Raw genomic sequence first — 19,693 nt, forward strand, 5'->3', positions numbered from 1 at the left:
TGCTATGTAAATAGTTCCCTGCAAGTAGCAAATTCAAGTTTAGCTTTTTGGAACTTTCTGGGGTTTTCTTCCCGAATATCTTCTATACGGGGTTGGCTGACTCCACAGATGCTGAATCCAGGAATACGGAGGACTGACTGTGTACATACCTTAGTACTCAGCCCAATATAGAAAGGAAGCCCACTACTTATTAGTTCTTCAAAAGCATGAATTTTCTTATCCATCTTAATATTCTAATTCTAAATCTAGAACAATGCTAGGCATATAAAGATGCTCAATCCTGCTGAACAAATAAGAAAATGTTATGTTATGAGATATATGAAAGGCATTGCCACAAGAGGAGAGAAAACAGCAATTAATATTGGGTGTGTGGGAATGTAAGCAAGGACTTGATGCGATCAGACTTTTAGAGTGGGTTAGTAAGATACAAAGTATATTCTGAAACGAAGTAGTAGTAGTATGAAGGTATAAGAAAAGAGGAAATTACATGTATTAATAAGCACATAAGGTTATTGCATTTTATAAGAGAAAACTAAAATTCAATGAGATAAAATAACTTGACCAAGGTCACAAAGCTACAAAGTGGTAAAAGTGAACAGAGGTAAAAATTAAAATGCCTATGGACGCCTCTTTCCTGGTATACTGGTGAGAAAACATCTCATGTTTGAATCTGACACAGCTCAAGTTTACAACTGAGAAAACATTTAAAGTGTATTGTTCAGTGTAGATATAACAAAACTGCACTCAAACCAACTTATTACAATATCCAACATGTATGTTTACCTAACTCTATTTCCCCAAATAAATTTTACTACAGATCTAGATTTGCAAATAGAAACATAATTAGAAATGATGCTAAAATTTTTTCAAAAAGTATTTTTCTTTTGTTCTATTTTTGTACCTGGCAAGTCTAAAATAACGAAGGAAATGATATTTACCCTGAATTCTGTGAGCTACTAGAACACTTAAAAATTCTGTGACTCACTCTGAAGCCATAATTATTGCTCTGGGTTCTCTTGTAGCCCGATACTATAACTGGTGTCTATTTCATTTTCAAGATCAAGTCCACTTGTTACTCTAAGGGCAGCTTGGCATGGAAGAAAGAACAATGGACTGGGAGTCAGAGCTGGATGTGAGTCCCTACGATTCCGTGTACTTTAACTTGAACAAGACATAATGTTGTTAAATTTTCATTTTCTCAATTTTTAGAATTGGGACACCACAGATAAAAGGATTAAATGAGTGTTATTTATGAAAGCCCTTTAAAAACTGTTAAATGAAGGGAAGAATAATCACGATAATTAAATAGCACTGATATTTTAATAAATGAGTCCTTTTCTTATTTCCCTGTGCCTGAAATCCCAGCCTAGGTACCTGACTAGACCTGGGAAAGATCTGATTCTTGCCAGTTCCCCACTAAGGGAATGAAGACATTTATCTTAATTTCAGTCCTATGACCAAGACTTCTCTAACAATTGTGAATTCTCTAATCTGAATGCCTGCCTAGATTTCTCAAATCCTGCCTTTTCTCGGATTGAGTTCATGCTGTGTCCACGTACTGAAACATTTTAGTTTCACATACTCTAGATTCTTTATTATAATTTCACATGCCCAATCCTTTAAGAAAATGAGATGATTGATTTTTCTGTGCTGCTTACAGATTCTAAATTCATTATTTAAAAGTTAACTCATTATATATTACATCCCATAATGTCCTTCACATCTACTTAGAAGTTTTGTCCATTTATGCTAGTTGAGAACCTAAACTGTTTTCATAAACATTTTTCTAGTCTAAAATATAACAAAGATTCATAATTGCAAAACTGGTTTAACTTTCTTTACAGTCCTTCCATTTATTTTCACTTAATAAATTAGTGCTGTTCTTCTTGCCAAAAGCAGGGAAGAAGCCTGTAGACCTTGTCTCCATTTCAACTCCCATTCGATTCTTCAACTAATTCAACTTGCACCCTCCATTACTTCACCCTCCAAAACAGCAACACTTTTCATTCCTATCTTAACTTTCCTTAAACTTTTAAAAGTTGATCACTTCTTAAAACAATCGTTAACATGAACAGGCTATCTAGTCGTTTATTTATTTTTAATATTTATTTATTTATTTGGCTGTGCCAAGTCTTAGTTGCGGCATGCAGGATGGGATCTTCGTTTGTCGCATGCAGGAGCTTTCAGTTGCCACATGCGAACTCTTAGTTGTGGCATGTGGGATCTAGTTCCCTGACCAGGGATTGAACCCAGGTCCCCTGCATTGGGAAAGCAGAGTCTTAGCCACTGGACCACCAGGGAAGTCCCCTAGGCTATCTAGTCTTATTCTCTCTCTCACATCATACTATTATTTGCTTTAATAATTATTCATAATTTTTAACTATGTATTTGTTTATAACTGTTTAGTAATCTAACTCACTCCACGAGAGCAAGGATTGCATTTGTTTAGTTCACTGCTGAATACCACAGCTTAGCAAGTGTCAGTGACAGAGGAGATTCACAATGTATGTTACTGAATGAATAAATAAATGAACTGACTCATCTCATACCAAATATAGACTTACCCTATTAGTCCTCAGAAGGTTATAAATAGATATAGACCAAAATTATTGCTTTAAACCTCCAATGCTTCTTAACTGTCTTGCAATACTTAAGCATTATTCAAAGAACTTTAGAGAATTATAAAAATCATTTTACTTCTCATCTGTTCAAAACAATTAAAAACAAAGTTCTACCCAATTATCAATTTTATAAGATTTCAATAGGAAAAGGAAAATTTAGCATGGAATTAAAATGAGCATTTACCTGAGGAAGTTACCCCCATCTGAGGGATGAGTTGCTCCTCCCTGCAATTTTCACGACCAGGAACTAATCTCTGATATCTTGATGGATGAGGGTTACCATCGACATCAACCAAAAAAGGCGGCGGCATCAGATGAGGTGCTTGCTGTGTCTGTTCATCTAATACAAAATTGTTGGCATCACGGATAAGGGGCCGATAATCACTGTGAAAGAACATTTGATCTGCTATCTATAAAAAGAAAGGCCCATAAAAGAATGGACAAAGAAAAATTTATCATTATAGATTTCTAATGGAAGGCAAACATTTTAATATAAATCATGGTATTAAACAATAATATAAAAGAATATTATTTTCTTGAATTAACTGTAAATAAATCTTTGTATGTTCTACATTAAATTTTACGATTAGAAAAGTAGCTGCTTTGACTTGAGGATACGGGGTGGGGGAAAGGTAAACTGGGACAAAGTGAGAGAGTGGCATGGACATACATACATTACCAAATGTAAAATAGCTAGTGGGAAGCAGCCGCATAGCACAGGGAGATCACGTAGAGGGGTGGGATAGGGCGGGTGGGAGGGAGGGAGATGCAAGAGGGAAGAGATATGGGGATATATGTATATGTATAACTGATTCACTTTGTTATAAAGCAGAAACTAACACACCATTGTAAAGCAATTATACTCCAATAAAGATGTTAAAAAAAAAAAAAGTAGCTGCTTTAAAGTTTCCCTGGAATAGAAAGAGACTGTATTCATAAAAAAAACATTAAAAGTAAGTTACATAATTTCAAATTAAATGGTAAAATTAAATCTAGGCATAAATCTTTCAGCAGTACTTTTACTTTCCCAGGGCTATCATGCTTTATCTTGTCTTTAAAATTACTAAATATGGTAATTATTTGTTTTAGCACTTTGCAACGAGAAATCAATTTATTCTCTGAATTAAACTCTTTAATGAAACCACTCATACAATTTAAGAAAATCCGTAAGTATACAGTAAGCATGGTTTATATAATAATAATATAAAAAATTAACGACATGATTTTCTAGGAGAATAAGCATTTTCTCTAAAATTTCTGAATATAAAAATTATTAACACGAACTCATACCTGACACATCTGTAACTTTAAATTTTATCATTTAATTTGGAATTTCTTAAACCTGAACGCTTCAGTTTTTACTATGATAACCTTTTAAACAACTCTACCACAGATAAACAATTTAAATCTTTTAGTCACTAATCTCAGATAGGGCCTTTAATATTTAAAAATATTAACTACCATCACAGTAGGCCATACATTTTTTACTTTTTTTTTTTTTCTTTTCTTTTGCTGCAGTACACAGGCCTCTCACTGCTGTGGCCTCTCCCGTTGCAGAGCACAGGTTCCGGATGCGCAGGCTCAGCGGCCATGGCTCATGGGCCAAGCCGCTCCACGGCATGCGGGATCTTCCTGGACCGGGGCATGAACCCATGTCCCCTGAATTGGCAGGTGGATTCTCAACCACTGCGCCACCAGGGAAGCCCAGGCCATACATTTTTTTGAGAACCACATAAAAGCCACAGAATTGTACCGCAGACAAATGCATATTCTCCATATAAGTAAAACATTTTACAGAATTTCAACAAATCCCTCTATGGACATCTCCAACACCCATCTTATATACCCCAACCTAAGAACTGCAATCTAGACCTTTCTAGCAGGCTAAGTAAAAGGTTATTTCTTCTGAAATATAAAATTATCACTTCCCTCCCCAAAATACAACCCCTAAACATCTATGGATTTAAAAACAAACAAACAACTATAAGGAGTAGATATACAGTCATCGTACTCTACCTTGTCATATTTGCTACTGGAGCCAAAGCCAAAAATTAAAAGATGTCCATGAGAGTCTGTGCATGCAAAATGCTGCCCATCAGGAGAGCATTTGCAGTCAAATACTGCACCATGTCCTTGGCCTTCAATCTGAAATGTATTTAACCAACAATCAGAAAACTGCCATTAAAATATAAAGAACTGGTCACTATTGTTACTAAAATTCTATGATAAAAGATATGTAAGTATATATCCTAATGAAGTGAAGATATAACAAACACAGTATAGTAACAATATTTGTGAATATTCATGAAAAGTGCCAGATTAAAAGCCTTGAAAAACAACGTATTATCTTTATCCATAGACCAGACACAAGTCAGGAAATAAAACACCACCATTCTCCCCCACCCATAGTTCTGCTTCATGTCTGTAACCCGGATTTAAAATGAAATTGCACCTTACAGTCCATCTCATCTGCATTTAATCAAGCCCTTTCAGCAAAGGCTGACAATGTGGAGTAACTGTAGCAATTTTTTGGTAACTCTTGAAGTAATAGCCAGAGATCACTGCTCACAAGACACTAAATTTTTCTTCTTGGTAATAAATTCCCTTGATGGTCTGACTCATTTTTTAAATGGTGAATTTCAAAGGTTAAAGAAAAGGTTTTTTTTACCTGATAATTGTTTTCTGTTTTCCAGTTCCATTAATCCAGAACGAATGGGTTTCTCCCTGCAACCTGTCAATCAAACAGAGGTGGCCAATCACCACTCTGAATTTTTTTGCTCTCAGTGCTTCTTCAGACTATGTTCCAGTTGAAAACTTCTTTAGCAGTATTCTGAAAGAGGTAAAAATTCTACCCTATCTAAAGCACAACTAGGGACTGAATTTCAGAAAACAACTAAAATAGGGAGTTGACTCCCTAACAAATAACAACTAAGGATGATTTTCAACAAATGTGACTGGATTTCTGGATTAGCAGAATCGGAACACACACACATTATCAGGTAAGAAATACCTCCTCTCTGTTCCGGTATCCACTGATCTAGAACAAATTGGTTTTATTAGTAATATCCCAATATCCCAGTAAATGCTTGGAAAAGAGAGAAGTGGTAATTTTCTTTCTTTAGTGTTAAAAATATGGCACAGGGATGAATGTACAGTTCACCAAGTACAGAAGTGAAATTAAAACTTTGAAGAATAGTTGATTTTTCAAGGAAGGTTTGCATTTTGGTCAAAAGAGAAAATGTTGTTCTAAAAGAAAGGGCTCTGCCTAAGAAGTTTATATAGTACCACAAATGGGATTACCTCAAAAAGAAAACTAATTTTTCCTTTGGCTTGTTGAAAAGAAGGAATGAGCACACAGGTTATTAATGCTGTTTTGAACGGTGATAATAATGGAAAAGAAATAAGAATAAATTTCCTTAAAATTTAATCACATGAAAGAAAACTGGTGAAGCAATCTAACGTCTAATACACTAAAAGACATAACATAAAAGCAAGAAAATGAGTAAGTGAAACAGGATCATTTCTTGGTTGTGAAGAAAGTTGGAGGATAAGATAACAGAGAAAGGGAACTGATTCCAAGTCTACTTTAAAACTGTTCAGAAACAAGAAAGAACTACTTCTCTAGATTAACCTAAGGGCATTAGTAGCTATATAGCTTCGTATTTTCCAAAAACGAAAGAATATAAGCGAAATGTCAGGATTCACATCTCTATTTTTCAGTGTTGTCTAGGGAAATAAAAAGTTACATGAACTGTTATAATACCTAATCACACGAACAAAGTTTAGCTCTATATGGAATTTTACATAAAAAACTCAAGACCAAAGAATTAAAAGTGTCTTAGCCATGTGTTGTTAGATGTTTTATTTACCTCAATTCATTCAAAATTTCACAAAAGACAGAGAAAAAAAACAAAGAAACCCCAACTACTTTATAAATCTAATATAATAAATGCTCCCAGAACTGTAATACTATTCTAAGTTTACAATTCTAAGTATACAGTAGAACAGAGGAAGAGATCTGAGAGTCTGACTCAGCAATGCCAAAGTATGTCTGATGGATGTTCATAAGCATGGTATCCTTTATATAATGTTTAGACCATCTTGCTCTACATTCTTCTTTCGGGGAGGTGGCGGTGGGGGAGTGGTGGTGAGGATTAATCAACCCTATACCCATGCTACCTACCAATGTTGCCACATTTACTGTTAGTAGAAGATCTCTGAGAGAATACTTGGGAGAGGCAGAACTTCTAAAGCTCTAAAAAAGCAAAGAAAAAATAGCAATCCTATTGAAGATCACTGTGTTGCTATACAATAACACATGCCACTGTGAGTATGGCAGGATGGTACAAATTCTCTTGGTATAAGCCATCTGTATAACTCCAGAGTGACTTTTATATGGAGAATATGAAAGTGTATTTCGAAAGTACATTATTTGGATTAACTATTAAAGAAGACAATGGATCTGCTTTACTTACAAACCAATTAGAAAAGGTGCCCATAACCTTACTATGTAAAATACCAAATTTATCTTCAGAAAAAGCTCCTCAGATAATAAACAGCCCTAACTACAAAATGCCGTCTAGCCTTTCCAGTTGATCAAAGTAGGAAAATATTTTACTTTCCTATACAGCTAAATATACCCTAGCTATTTTTATGATTTATGCTATAATTACCTAAGCCAACCGTTAAAAATAGTTAAATACTTCTCTCTGAAAGGGATTTCATCTTCTTAAACCAGGGTCAGAATACTTATGACTAAGAATTCTTAAAGAAAAAATTTAATAATGAAGGCACTATTTGAGTATGCATGTGTAACTAAAAAGCAATGAGATTTACATTCAAAAACTAAAAGGTATCCTTTCTATTCATATTAAAGTTATATGAACGTATATATTATATATCAACTACACTTCAATTAAAAAATACATTTAGATAAAAAGGTATATGAACCTATCATAAAATTAAATGCTCAATAGAAAAAGTCAACATAAAATTTAACATTGTACATAACTTATGCTAGTACTTATAGCATGCTCTAGTAAGTTTAAAAACAGAAAGAAATGAATAATAACAAATTTTCAAAATCAGTGAATTTTAGATGAACTATTCCCCTAATAGTATCAAGTATGCTTGCTAAACATTATTTGGGACATATGAAAACAAAGACCACATAATAAAACTCATACTTGCTAAACCACAGTAAGGAAAGCTGAGAAAATCCATGAGGTAATATTCACTAATAAGTGTAAAAACTTCAAGAAGAATAGGAGTTAAAAGAAAACAGAAAAATACATTCAGCAACTATGATAAGGTTATTTTGTTTTGTTTTTTAAAGTAAGAGATGAAAAGACCAGACAAGTTAAAATAATGACTCCTTTGTAGGAAAATTCTCATACTGACTAAAGAATTCTAGAAATATTTCCAAGAAATGAGCAGCACAATCTTGTTAGTTTAGAAGTTTACACTGAACTTGGAAAAAAATCAATGCAAAAACTTATGAATTAAAGAGTTTTGATGATGACAGAATTGTCATATTTAATGAAGAATACTAGTACCCTTTTCAAGGCAGAATACAATCCACAACTTCTAATATAATTCTTGTGAAATAGAAAGATGAATAATTAAAGGAGACAGAGGACTGACGCCTAAGACTGAAGAGACCTCTCCTTTAGTAATGGGTAAATCACTTAATATCTCTGCGAAATGATAAAGGTCATTTAAATGATCACTAGATTTAACTTCAGTGGTGATCACTAGATCACCACTTCTAAAATCCTAACACCTAATATTCAGGAAGCCTTTTTTGGAAGAACTGGACAATCTGAAAATGAGGTATGCTAAAAGCACCAGAATACAGACTAAAATTATAGGGTCTAAATTACATCTATTGTGAGGAACACACAGAGATGAATATGAGAAGTATGTACTCCTAAAGGAACTCAACACAAATCAGGATGCTTAAAAAACTGGCTTTCTTAGGCAGAATCATCCTTTTATGGAATTATTCCAAGTCTATGACCACAGTCAATTTTGGGGTCTCATTCATTTTTTAAAATATACCATTGATTAGAAGGGAGTAAGTATCTCACCTAGAAAATACTCCACAATTTCAAATGAGGAACCTTTCAAAATATCCTAATAATTTTATGGGATAGATTCATATTCCAAGAATAAAAGAGCTGAGAAGCTAAATTTATGCTAAGAATTACCCTTAGAAAGTCTTATGTATAAAGAACCTTTAAAGCTATCAACCTGGGGGAAAATAAACTTAATTAAGAATGTACCCTAGATACTGGAGATAGACATTGTCATACCTATGATTAAAATATGCTTAGGTCACCTTCTAATTACTACTATAGTAACAGTGTAAACCAAGAATATATCTTAAGGGAAGCTATCCACACTCCAACAGTCCAGGTGTCATCAAGTTACTTTAAAAGATTATTCCTAAACAAATGTTTACTTTAACATTGAAAATTCTTTAATTAATGGTAACATTATTACATATGAATTGAAGATAGCTATTTAAAATAAATGGTGCCAAGATAAATAAGTTTATATAAAAAAGGAAACTGTTGTAACTGACTTAATAAAACCAGTAGATATATTAAAGTGATTCTGAAGAATCAACTCTAATGTTCATCAAAAGAAAAATGTATTACTAAAATAAATAACTCATCTTCAAATTTAACACCATTTTGTTTACCCATATTCTGATTTCTCTGAGGGAAGTAATACTATTAATCAAGTCCTCCTTGAAACTGATTCTCCTCCTTTGGCCTCTCTGACATAGCATGGTGTCTTCCCAACACACTTTCTGGAGATTGTAATCTCTTCTCCATTCTGCTAAACATGACTAAGGTTGACCCTTAAATGATGAAGGAGGTTAGGAGCGCCAACCCTTTGCACAGTCAAAAATCCACATATAACTATATAGCCAGCCCTCCATATATACGCAGTTCCTCTGTATTGACGGTCTGCATCCCGTGGATTCAACCAACCGCGGACTGGGTAGTACTATAGTATTTATTATTGAAAAAATCCGCATGTAAGTGGACCTGCACAACTCAAGCCGATGTTGTTCAAGGGTCAACTGTATTTCTAAATGTTTAGTTTTAAGCCCTCTACACTGTCCTCTCTATCTCCATGACATCTTTCTACATGGAAGACTACACTTCTTTCTCTCTACAACTAGCCTCTCCAAGTAGTCTATCTCCAAGTGCTGGCTGTCCATTTCCACAAAAAGTCCAACACTACATCACGATAAACATATTAAAAAAATCCGTTTTCTTTCACATCTCTCATATTTCCATTAAGAGTATCACTGTTGTCAAGATCACCTAGGCTCAATACTCTTAACACATTTATTAAATTTTCTGTCACTCTCTAGCTCTAATCCTTCTATCATCACAGAACACCAAGTCCTATGTATGTTTTTCTTTCACAAATTTACTACCTGTCGCTAACAATGTTTCATCATGACTTCACTGATGAAAGCTGGTCTCCCCCACCTATCCAATTTCATACCTGAAACACTACCACTGGCAACCAAAATATTTTTCTCTTAAGTTTCTAGAATATAAAGTAATTCACCAAAACCCCCACTAGGTTAGCTATTCTTTATGTTTACAAGTAATTTGAGGGCACCAACAAGCCACTTCAATTTATGCTTTTCATTTTATCACCCATTTTTCAAAGTCTATTCCAGAAAAACTTTCCAAATTACTCTATGAACATGTCTTAACATTTCTTATTTGGCTATTTATATAATATTCCTCTTACTTATAAAATTATCTTCTGACACAACTGTTATTTATCTTTCAAGGCATAATTCCAATTCTTCCTCCTCTGACCATCCACCCTGAAGTTATCCTTACATTTTTAGATATACCAATTATCTTTTCTCATATGCCACACTACCACTTCAAACTATTTAGCCATACTTATCTTTTCAGGTATATTTTATCTCCCCAACTTAACTGCAAGCTGGATTAAAAACAAAAACAAAAGAAGGACCACGTCCTACTCTTCCCATATTCTGTGTTTATGTACAAAATCACTCAAGTATCTGCTAATCAAAATGTTTTCACCTGCATGTTTACATTCTGTAATTTTACATACTTTCCCTTATAACTATCAAATCTCAAAATATCCTTGTGATAGCAACTCATGGAACATGTCAAAATTACTACATAAAAAAAAGTAATTCACCAAATATAATATAGTATGACAAGCTCACATTCATGGCAACAAATATTAAGATATGTTTTTGATATCAAGATATAGAATGAGAAAGAGACAGAATCTAAAGAACCCCAGAAACCTGAAAGAAAATGACAATAACTGAAGTTTACAATCAGAAGATTGAAGGTAATTTCTTATGCAGAGAGGCTGAAACAAAGAATGGAAGTATCAGAAAAATCCTTTTAACAAACAGAGTGCAGGTATATGACATCCTGTTAGATGATGATAGATAGGTAATGAGATAAAAGGGAAGGAACGAAAGAGGGAAGGAAGGAGAAAAAGAAAGGAGAAAGAGAGATGGAGGAAGAGAGAGGAAGAGAAAGCAAGGTCTTAAAATCTTGATTCACAAGAGAACACGATACGAGATACACCTATTTCAAGCTTCTTTCTCCCTTTCCTAGATACATGCAGCTACAATTGTCCAAAACTAAACTAGAGGTCACACTGAGAACATGTTAATGTCAGAAGTATGCATGTGCAAAAATTCTGAGTGGTGGATTGGCAGCCTCTGCTTGTTTGGAACGTTGCAAGGAGAAATATATTGTTCTGGATTAGTGGACACTGGAACATTTTTTTAAAATCTCAAGTAAAAGAAAGGTTAACAATTATAAAAAATAAGGAAAATTTAATTAAATAAATGAAAACTGTTATTTGGAATTTACCCATGAAACAACAAACGCAAAGCAAAAATCAAATTCAGTAAAATTGCTTTCTAGCCAGAGACACTGTACTCTTCAATTAAAATCAAAACCAGACAAAAGGCAACAAACTAGAGCTCTGAATAACATTACAGAAATAGAACGATATGGAGAGAAAGAGACAGACAGACAGACACAGCTAGAACAATTGAAATAGAGAAAAGAGAGCAGAAAAGATAAAGCAAAAGTGCCAGAGACACGAGGAAAGCTACAAATCCCCCTCCAAACATCTTTATTTTCTACCTAATCATAAAATGGCCTAGTACTAAGAAATTTCAAAGTCACTTTTCATATCTTTTCAAATTAAGTTAATACTCATTTCATTAAACTTGTAGTTAAAACTTAGCTGTACTGTGATAAATTTAAAGGGAAAAAAGGCTATAAAAAACAACTTTGTATTTTAGGAACATTTATGGGTGTATTAAACTTCTAAACTTGCCTACCTCTTTTGGGGGGATGGGGAATATAATACAAAAACCCTCAACTTTAGTTCAGAGAGTTTGCACACTTTTTCAAGTTATTCTGCGAAATAATTTATCTGCCTCTTAGCATTTAATAGGAGTTTACAGCCTTTTAACTAGAATTTAGAACAACTCTTATCAAAACAAGATACCTCCTGTCACATCCAAAGACAGAACATGGGCTTGTTCAACTATACATCAATAGTTTGAAATATTCTTAATATACACTATCAGTCTTCAATAAAATATCCCAAAATACTCAACTTTTGCCCTGAATACTCAAGCTATATAGGATCTATTCAGCTGAAACATGAATAATTGACAGAGTTAGTAGACGAATGTTAAATAAGTATAGCTTAAGGCCTAGAATTTAGGTTTTTTAAAGAATAAAGTTATCTTATGTTCACAACGTTCTCTACAATATTCTCTTTAGCTCCTTTCTCTGGTTCATTAAAAAAGAGGAAAGAAAGGCTCTAGCCTTCCACCTTACATATTATGCTTTTCCAACAAATGCTTTTAAAAGTTTACATTATTTTATTTTTAGTTAAAGATGAAACAACAGAGGGGCAGGGGAGTGCAAGGAGCATGTATTGTCTATCCCATTTGATACCCTGAGTTATACCATCTCATCATACACTTCTTACAAGTAACAAAAACAAACCCAGCACCCACCCCCAACTGCTTTTATCATTCAGATCCTCTATTAAGAGGAAAGCTAGCAATAAAAATGAGGAAAATAACCCCATCAGTTTTTCTAGACACCACCACCAGCAAGTTGAGAATTTATAAGATTTTGAAATGAAATGAATTAGGGGATTATGTAAGCTTACAAGAAATTAAATATTTTTATCTCAACTCTCAATCTTAAATCTTTTAATCTGTTTACAGATTTAGGTGGTGCTAAAATATTTTAAAAACTGTACTTGATACAGGAAAAAGAAAAAAGGAATCAGAAAATTTATCTGAATGATGAATATCACGTGCCATACTACAATAAAAAGTTAATGTATCAAAATATTTTAAAATTTATTAACTTTATTAATAAATCTATTAAAATGCAATTACCATACGTCAAACATGGACTTTTAAAACATTCAACCTTTGAAACCACTGAAGATATATTTTTTATTCTAAAAATGTTTTAAAGATTTTTAACTTCTGTAATAGGTAAGAAAAGTGCAGTAAAATGCTGATTAACATAAAATAATTATTTGTTACATGGTTTCATTACTTTTCGCAAAGCATTATAAATTTCAAGTAGAAAATTCAATTATCATAAAAAGACTAATATTAAAGCAGTACTCTCAAAATACACTTGATAAAAACCTGCATTTTTAAGAATTTGTATATAGAATTTTTGCTCTTTTAAAGGTACAGTTTACATTCCTTATTTTCTGCCCATAGGTGTAATAGTGAATTTATTCAATACTTCTAAGCTTCAATCTAAAAACTCAAATGAAATATTACTTAATCTCAATACTTTGTGTAAACTTTTACAATTTCTAGTCTAGAAATGGGGTATATTCCACTAGAATTATTCATCTTTAAATCATCCAAGATACTATAACGAATCCCTCTACATGGTGATCAAAAGGTATTTATTAAATTGAACTTATGATTACTAGTACAATCTAATATCATGGATTGAATTTGTACTTGATCAACTTCTATGTTATTTTAGTAACTCAAAAACTTACTGATTAGCTACACACAACCAAATAGTTATAACTATAGCCAAAACTCAGCATTCATGATAGCAGACAGTGAACACAAGCTTCTACTTCTCCCTCAAATGGTTTTTATTTTCTTAATAGCAATGCTGGATGCTTTATCTTCTATCTGTCTATAGATTAAAAAAAAAAAATGAAGTGAACAAAGGAGTGAAGAGCAAAAAGTAGGGCCCTTAGGCAACTTGTAAATTAAGAGACAGAAAAATCATCAAGCTACATAATAAGATCTCAAAAGATCTACTCAAAGTTACTATCACTATGAAAACATTTTCCCCCTGGACATATCACTAACTGGACACAGCTGGGGAATTAGCTATGTAATGACCAACCACAGCTAGAGATAGCATTAAGAACACATTAGCAGGGGACAAAAATCATGGGTTTAAACCCCAAATGCCCGTATGATAGCTTTGTGATTTACGTAAACCAGGGCAAATCACTTCATCTCTGTACGGTTTCTGCATTCATAAAACCAGTAACAATAAAATCTACCCTAGTTATATTACAAGGTTTTCATGAGACCCAAATGAGGTATTAAGTATTTTCGAAGTAGAAGAATTTTGGAAGCTATTAAAAACCATGCAAAAAATTAAAGTGAGTATCTGTATTTTAATGTGATGAGGGGTAGCTTATGTTCCAGCTTTTTAAATGCAAGATATATTTTTAATCCTTTTTAGTCTATGTTTTGTTTTTCTCAGTTTGAAGATTCAATAGATACCCATCCAGTTCTACTATTACAAAAATTGGTTTCTTCCACCCTTTAGAGGCTTTTCTCTCTATTATTCATAGAAAGAACAGGAAAATAGCTTTATCTAAAACTCTTATTAAGCAAATAATACTTTTTGAGGCAGTAATGTAACTAATTCCTTACCTAATTTCAAAGAGCATACAACATAATATGGCTGACTTCTACTCCTGGTTATATCACTAATTTTTATTGGTCTAAGAGCAAGTCACTTCAATCTCAAGGTGCTGCAATTTTTATATCTACTGATATGTGGAATATTAGTGTGATCAACTTACCTGATGAGGAAAAATTCACCTTTATAACTTAAAGGTGAAAGCAATATTCAAGTATGAGAGAACACTTTCCCTCCAAACACTCTACTAATACATCAATGACCTTTGAAAATATGAAACTAACATGTATAGCCCACAATTTGTGTTCTTTTGAAGCTATAAAGGCAAACTGAGATATGACTTATTTTCTTATTCAGCAGAGATGTTCCAAAAAGAAGCAAATCAGAAACACAAGGACAGAGGAGGAGAAAAGAAAAAATTCTTTACGAGCATATTTAAAGATTCGTTTTTTAAAAATTCTTCTCTATACAAATAATCACTAAGGAAATCCATCTATCACTAACACTTGTACCCCAAATAATTAACACTGTCTTTTTAGAAAAATAAGAATTTGACCAATTGTATCTTACCTTATGTACACTAAGGCATATCCACAACAACAGCTAAAGTTAATTTCTTCACTAATAAAAATTCCTTTTATATTCTGCTTGCTTACTACATAGAAGTCACTTTATTATGATTATCAATCAAGTAGTGTCACTTTTATGAAATTTTTCACAAGCCATTACATTTTACAAATGACTGTTTTTTGTCAAATAGTTTTTTTTGCAAAATAATTCTGGCCACACACTATTAATTGTATTGCTTTATGATTTATTACTAGAGGTTTTTATAATTAATTTTTAATTTAAAAATGCTGAAATAGTAGAAACACATGCCTTCCTTTTTGTTTTCTTTGTTGAAAGGCAGCCCTGATATACAGGAAGTACACAAAAAAAGTATGCCTAGATACACAACAGCAGCATTTGAGGAGCGGAGCGCTTTTGCCTTCATACACTAGTTAGTGGAAACTGCATGAGTTGTGTGTGATATTAAACCATTGCAATTCAAATACTCAGCAAAATATGCTAAATATCTATACAAGAAACAAAATGTGGAGGGAAAAGGGCTTAACCCAAATAAATACCTAATGTACCATAACTTGATAAAAGGCAAGAATATCTGTTGTTTTGGCTTTAATTTTAAAATGGATATATTTGAATCAAATTCTGCTGCACTGGAGGACTGCTGATGAAATACAATAACACAATATAAATATTTACTTATAATTTCTTCACATGGTTTTCCAAACATTTTTCTTCTCTATATTGTCTTTTCATACTTGTGAGTTTCTCATAAAAGTTTCACTATTAAAAGTATTTTAAAAACTAAACTAGTTATCACAATATACAGGTATTGAAACAGACATATCAATTTTCTTTTAAATTTAGTATCTCAATAGAAGTATGGAATAAATAATAACTCTTTTTTAAAACTTAAAGTGGAAACAATGTCTGAACCGTTTCTTCAATGGATTTCCTTTGTGATATGCAGGGGACCTGTGTCAAGAACTCCCCAGGTCTTTAACAGCCATAAAATGAAGAGACTGATAATTACCATATTGAAATAAGATCGAATTTTGACGCCTCTTGCCAGATCCCACACTATCACGTTTCCATCATGACCAGCAGAAAAGAGAACTCTTGGATCGAACGGGTGTGGCTCAAGAACAAATACCTCATCTTCATGACCCTGAAATATTTTTTAAGTGGCAAAGCATTACAAATATTAAAAGATAAAAAGAAAACTCAAACACCAACAGGACAACATTTCTAAAATATGAGTTTTAAGAATTATTAAAGTGGTAAAAATCTTCAAATTTATCGATGTATAATAACAAAGCTGAGCTAGTATCACTGTCCAGGGATTTGCTATCATTTGGTGAAACCTGAGAATATTATTTACTGATCCAGCCCTACATACTAAAAAAATAGCAAGATGTATATTTCTAAGGCAAACCTGTTTAAGTGCATTTAAAGATTATTTCCATTCTCCCACAAAGACCTGTTACCCAGCCAACAAGAGATCTCAGATAATACAAAAGACTTTATTTCTTAATGAAAATATTCTATTCTACAATCAGCTTCAGTTTATACCAAATAAAAATTAGTCTTTTTTCCTCACCATCAGGACATGAATTAGTTGACCGGTGTAAGAATTCCAAACTTTCAGAGTCATGTTATTAACTGCAGTTATAACTGTATTGTCATGCCGATCCCATGCTACCATAGTTACTTTCATTTTTGTGATTTTATCTTCTATCCCTTGAAGGTTTTGGCTGAAAGTGATGGAGGCAGTATTTGTTTACACTGATATTATTTATTAAAATACGAATATGACAAAAACCTAAATGTATTTTCTTATAGGTTACATTTATTAACATGGATAACTAACTACTGTTTAACATGGTAATTAAGAATAGTTTGAACCAACAAAGAACGATGGCAAAAATCACTGCACGGAGTCAGCAAAATCAGGATTCCAGCACTCCTAAGTCCTTAGTAATAGATGACCTTGAGTAAATATTACTGGCTTTAAATCTTTCTGGATCCAGGAACTCTGAGCCATGCTGCTCACTCGCCATCTTTTACTGTTGCTGTCATGCCCTGCTAACTACTTTGCTCTCCCTTCCGGGACTACTACACACAAATACAAACAGAGAAAAATGATAAAATATTCAAACCAAAATAACAGTTACAACGTGTAGTATAATTTCTCTTGGCTGGAGACAACCAGTGAATATAGCACATCATCCCTGTATCAGACGGAACATTATAATATGTTCTGCTTTCTGAAAAAACTAGTAAAACTTGCAGCTATTCTTACAGTACTCTCATCCTCCTCTTAACAAAACTGAACTGAAAGGAATCATTAATGCAGCAGGTCTTCTCAAACAGGGCAAAAATTCATTTTATAAAAATCAACATCTTCATCTCCAAAAGCACCTCTAGTTGTTACAGAAAAGTAAACATTTTAACATGGTTTATGATACATACACTTACAGGCTGAGAGTCACACCAACCTGTAATATAGCTTTACAACTTTAAATGTTCTAGCTATATCTACGTAATATTTCAAATTTCATCTCTTACCCTGCTGGACGAGTAGCCATATCCAGCAAAATACTCTTCCATTCTCTTCGTTTAAATTGCCAAATACGTGCTGTCCCATCACGACTGCCACTTACAAACCTGCAAAGGAGCCCACCCCCCAAATAAAAAAATCATATGTGCTCTACCAAAGTGCACTTTCCAATAGAGTTATGTTTTTAAAAATGCTAAAAAAGACAGCATTCATCTTTACTTACACAGCATTCTAATATAATAGAAATTACTCTATCTGATATTCTCTGCAAATCTAAGAATTTCTGAAACTTCATGGGCTTTAAAATTTTTAAATACATATACAGATTCTATCTAATGTGCACAGCTAGGTCTCACAAATAACATTCAAAAGTGATTCAAGGCCACTATTTATTACCTTAGAAAGAGAATTGATATTTTCCAATGGAAAAACACAGATTTTCCTTTCAACATTAAAGAATCTGACTCATCCTAATCAGGCGTAGAAATATCTTTTTTAAATTTAAAACAAGAACATGAGAAAACTTATACAATGTCATCTAAGCTTATCATCCATAAACAGTTCTGCCTCAAATACTACATTATGATACATTTCCAATCTCTACTAAGTTTCTTTACACTTTGATATGTATAGAAAATATGTAGGATGGATAAAAGTCCCTATTATTAAAAAAACAGTGGCCAAATAAACTAACATTATTACAGATAAAACATAAAGCCGTGTTCACAGGCATGTGAAGGCTATATTGACTTTTCATTATAACTAGTCAAGATCTTTATTTTAGGTGGCTAATTAATATACAAATCTAACTAAAACCTGACCATAAGAATTGTCTTTATTTCATAATTTAAAAACTGGAATTAAATTTGACAAACAAAAATAATTATTTTACCTGTTACTAGTGTTGGAAAACTGGATACTGTCAACTTTGTCCTATATATAAACAGATGAACAAAAAAGAGGATCCTGAATATAAACCGTTAGACTCATTTAAATTGTACTCATCTAAACTCTTTTCAGCAATACTTACAGTATGAAACTCCAATTCTGATATTTTCTCGGGCTGACCTGATCCAAAAAAATAAACCCTAATAATATGATCTGTGCTCCCTGTGGCCAGAAACATTCCACCTGAGGAATAACACCAAACATTTATGAGTGAGACACAATGTCAGAATCTCTGGGAATTAAATAATAAATGCAAGCAACATTATCATAATATATGTTGAATGACTAATATTTCATTCTAAAACTATTCATACTTATCCTAATGTATATAATACACCTAACCTGAAATTAAGAAAGTTTGCTAACATAAGCTTTGCCTGGAAAGAATTTTTCAATATTTATAGAAGCTTTCTTCTAACAAATGATTTCACCAAGTAACTACATAATCATGTTAAAATTATCAGTCACCATTACTAGAAAACATGTCTTTTAATTCTGCTGAAATCCCTCTCTTGCCTCATTTCCCATCTGTTAAAATCCTATCAAATTTTTAGGGCCCAGCGCCTTCACTACAGGCTTTACAGACTTGCAATCAAATACGCCTGCTCTCCTCTGAACTCTCACTCAGACTTCGTCCTGTAGCAAATACATTCTACTCTGCATTACAGTTATTTGTATATGCAATTTACTCTCTCTTGGAATCAATACCCTCCCATAGTGCTGAAGACAGTGCTATATATAATTGCATCTAGAGTACTCTGAAGCATATGTAGTGCCTATAATTACGTTACTACTAGAAGTAAAACTGTCTTCATGGCAGTAGCAGTGGAAATCTAGAAGCTAGTAATTAAAGATGTTTAGATATTAGTATGGCAAAAATAGATTCATGTCCTCAGTTTGCAATCTCTTATCTCAGGTACTACTGCTCTCCACAATTATGAAAGGAAAAGAAAAGGTAAAACTGGAAATAAACGTGGAAGGAACTGGTATTAGGAACATTAATTCGT

General features: G+C 33.0%; 1 protein-coding gene across 4 annotated transcripts in view; it reads right to left on the bottom strand.

Annotated features, from left to right (window-relative positions):
• Nucleotides 1-19,693, bottom strand: part of PHIP (PHIP subunit of CUL4-Ring ligase complex) — a 127,423-nt gene that overhangs the window by 54,327 nt on the left and 53,403 nt on the right. For all 4 annotated transcript variants that reach the window (XM_089921755.1, XM_089921756.1, XM_089921757.1 and 1 more), the window contains 7 exons: nt 18,769-18,869; nt 18,631-18,671; nt 17,747-17,845; nt 16,779-16,932; nt 16,212-16,346; nt 4,638-4,766; nt 2,806-3,031 (listed from right to left, as the gene is read on the bottom strand). In XM_089921755.1, the coding sequence (XP_089777881.1) occupies nt 2,806-3,031; nt 4,638-4,766; nt 16,212-16,346; nt 16,779-16,932; nt 17,747-17,845; nt 18,631-18,671; nt 18,769-18,869 (885 nt within the window). The remainder of the gene's footprint in view (nt 1-2,805; nt 3,032-4,637; nt 4,767-16,211; nt 16,347-16,778; nt 16,933-17,746; nt 17,846-18,630; nt 18,672-18,768; nt 18,870-19,693) is intronic.

This window comes from Delphinapterus leucas, chromosome 12 (genome assembly GCF_059928025.1).
Source record: "Delphinapterus leucas isolate spDelLeu-1000000601 "Yukka" chromosome 12, BTC_Dleu_Yukka2, whole genome shotgun sequence".
Lineage (NCBI taxonomy): Eukaryota > Metazoa > Chordata > Mammalia > Artiodactyla > Monodontidae > Delphinapterus > Delphinapterus leucas.